The following is a 3,259-nucleotide window of genomic DNA, read 5'->3' on the forward strand; positions in this document are numbered from 1 at the left end:
GGTCGCGGGCAGCTTCGCAACCCAGCGCTCAACCACTGCGCCACCGGGGAGGCCCCCCAAGGTTTTAGATGTACACTAAAAAAATACTCTTTCATTGTGTGTGTGTTTGTGTGTTGTAATATGCGTTGTAAAAGAATAGTTTTATAAAAAAGTTAATACTTTAATTTCTTGACTGATTTTCTGGGTTCTAGTTAGAGGATATAAATTTGACCAAGACAAAAATCATGTGGAGAAAAAAAGTCAAGTGGTAAAATAGTTTTTTGTCTCTTTCCTTCATTTTGTTACCTGCCTAAGAGTTACAATCAAAATTCATTGTTGTGGAATCTGTCTTTTCATGCCAACATTCCATTTGCTTTTCACCTCAGCCAGTCTCCCATTTTGGGTTATTGAATAATCCATGTTGGATTACTCTCCTGTATCTATCTAATTCCTGCCTTCATTCCAGCCCAAGTCCTATAAGGGTTTGTCCAACTTCAACACCCTTCTCTATCTGGAACCACATGGCATTTACCTAGGTCACTTCTTTATTTGGCTCTCCGGGTGCCTTAGGCATACCCTACAATGTCATTGCTCTCTTTCTATCTCGTCCTCATTTTCTGTATTTGAAACTGCATTTGGTAATCTGTAGTCCATGTGAATCACCATCACGGAAGATGTATTTTTCTCTATCCTGGACAGAGTGGAATTGCTGGATCATAAAGCCTAGAAGTCTGACAGGTAGAACTAAGGCTATTGGAGAGATCGGGGGAGGGCAGAGAGCAGGGTGTGAAAGGGGACCCGTAGGCTATGGTGGAGAACTGTGGGTGCCTTGATGGTAGGTGAGGTGTGGAGCATGTATTTGAGGATGTGTGATCTATTTCTCTGAATTACACATGGGGAGTAAACCAATGCTACCTCAAACACAACTAATTATTTAAATTAAAAAAAAAAAAACCACAAACAGTGAGGAGTAAATGTAAAAAAGAAAAGCAACAACAGAACACCAGACTCAAAACAAAATGAAATCTTCAACGCCATTACAATCACACGGCTTCACAATAACAGATTTCCCCTGTAATAATTGTAATATAAAGGGCCTCCCCAGTGGCACAGCGGTTGAGCGCTGGCTTGTGAAGCTGCCCAAAGCCTCTGTGGTACCGGTTCGATCCCGGCTGCTCCCCAGCCACCGCGGAGGGTTCCATATGGAGAGCAGACCTCACCTGCCACCTGCTGCTCCCCTCAGCAGTGTACCTCGGTCCTTCTGCCTGCTCTGCTCCCTGCTCTGGCTCTGGTGAATTCTCTCACCCTCCCGCGCTTCTGACTGTACCCAGTGCTTGTATAAACAAACCAACCAACCAACCAACCAAATAAATAAATAAAACATGCCTCTTTTAAAAAAATAATTATAACATAAAGGAGCTAAAGATTTTTGTGATTTAAGTTCTAAAATTTTACTTCCTTAGGACATAGAAAATGGGAAGGGAAGAATGGATAATTGGCTTCATCCCTCCTCTGCAGGCTCAGGAATGTTTTGAGAAGATGAGACAAACTTGCTATCAAAGAATTTGTATCTCACATAAGAGAAAAAAAATTTGTTGATTTCAAATGCAGGAGAAGTCCTCCATTATCTCAAATGAATGAAACTCTCTGCGCTTAAATTTGAGTACTTGATAACCTTCCAATCTCTGAGACAAAAATGTAATTAACAATATATTCCTTTATTTCCCAATCACAGATAAGGAACTTACAACACATCCCTGAAACATGAATGAAGAATAATACTTAAATATAACACTATAATATCCCTCCTCTGTGCTTCTATTTTACAGCAAATAATCTATAAACCAAAGTGTCTAGGAAGAAAGAAGTGATTTTTCACAGTTATTTTCTTTACCATGGGAGTGCTAATGTTCAAGCATATCTTCTTCAGAAGCTTTCTTGGATTCCATGCAACAATTCTTCTGTGTCCAGTCTTCTGTTTGACGCAGAATTATACAGCCTCTCCTATTTTTCCAAACGCTTCTTTCCTCTGGGCTTGGAATGCCCCAACTCACAATTGTCATAACTTCAATATTCCGATAGATTTGAGCCTCTTCTCCTTATCAGGAAACCCCGGGGTATACGGCCCAGGACAAGGTGTTGTAATATTTTATAAGGAAAGGCTGGGCTGCTATCCTTATATACATAACGGTCAAAATAAGAGTGGAGGAATCCCTCAGTTGGCAAATCTGCAAAATCATTTGGACAAAGCTAGGAAAGACATTTGCGGTTCCTTTGGACCGAACGACGCGGGCTTGGCTGTAATTGACTGGGAAGAATGGAGGCCCCTTTGGGACAGAAATTGGGGTGCTAAAGTTGTTTACAAAAACCAATCTATTTATTTAGTTCTCCAAAATAATAGGACACTGACTCTTGATCAAGCCCTCCCAGTTGCCAAAGCGGAGTTTGAAAAAGCTGGAAGGAATTTCATGCTAGAGACTTTAAAATTGGGAAAATTACTACGGCCGAAATACTTATGGGGTTATTATCTTTTTCCTGATTGTTACAATCATAATTATACCAAAGACCGAGCTTACAATGGAAATTGCCCTGATATAGAAAAAGAAAGAAATAATTTGCTCGACTGGTTATGGAAAGAAAGCACTGCCCTTTTCCCATCCATTTATTTGAATACCGGAATAAAAGGTTCCAATACTGCGCTCTTTGCCCGGAATCGTGTGCTGGAAGCCCTTCGAGTTTCTCAAGTGCGAAACAATACGGACCCGCTGCCAGTTTTTGTATATCAGCGTCTAGTTTTTACTGATAACTTTACGACTTTCCTTTGTGAGGTAAGGATTTCAAAGTATGAGGATTATGAATTAGTGTCCTCTGTAGTGTTCAATCGAATTTAATGTCCCTCCCCTTTTGAAGGAAGGGAAATTTAGCTTTTCATAGCCTTTAGGATCATGCACACAGGTAGGATGCATCATGGCAAAAATGCAGAATAAGAACGTTTTATCTCTATCGTCATTGCAATCATGGAGAATAAGGTAGTACAGGCGACGTTTCAACTCAGTCCCTTCCTTTTTATTTTCCTGGGCCTGCTCTCTTGTCAATAGAAGTCATTCAAATCCTAACAGGAACTCTGTATGTTTGCTAGAGGAGGGCAGTGGTTATGTAAAACATGACAATTAAATGGGGAAGTATTAAAAAATATTATTGTGGACCCTGTAGCTTAGCTCTGGTGTTACTGTCTGATATGTTTAACACTTTCAAGTTATTCCCATCTGTTAACTCTCTC

The 3,259-nt window shown here is 40.3% G+C and overlaps 1 protein-coding gene across 1 annotated transcript; it reads left to right on the top strand.

The window, feature by feature from the left end:
* Window positions 1-1,874: 1,874 nt before the first annotated feature.
* Window positions 1,875-2,870, top strand: LOC311168923 (hyaluronidase PH-20-like; the record flags this gene model as incomplete). Its single annotated transcript, XM_084230627.1, has 1 exon — window positions 1,875-2,870. One exon carries the CDS (start codon window positions 1,875-1,877, stop codon window positions 2,868-2,870), a length of 996 nt encoding a protein of 331 aa, XP_084086753.1.
* Window positions 2,871-3,259: the final 389 nt, after the last annotated feature.

This window comes from Talpa europaea (assembly GCF_964194135.1).
Source record: "Talpa europaea genome assembly, chromosome: 3".
NCBI classification, from domain to species: domain Eukaryota; kingdom Metazoa; phylum Chordata; class Mammalia; order Eulipotyphla; family Talpidae; genus Talpa; species Talpa europaea.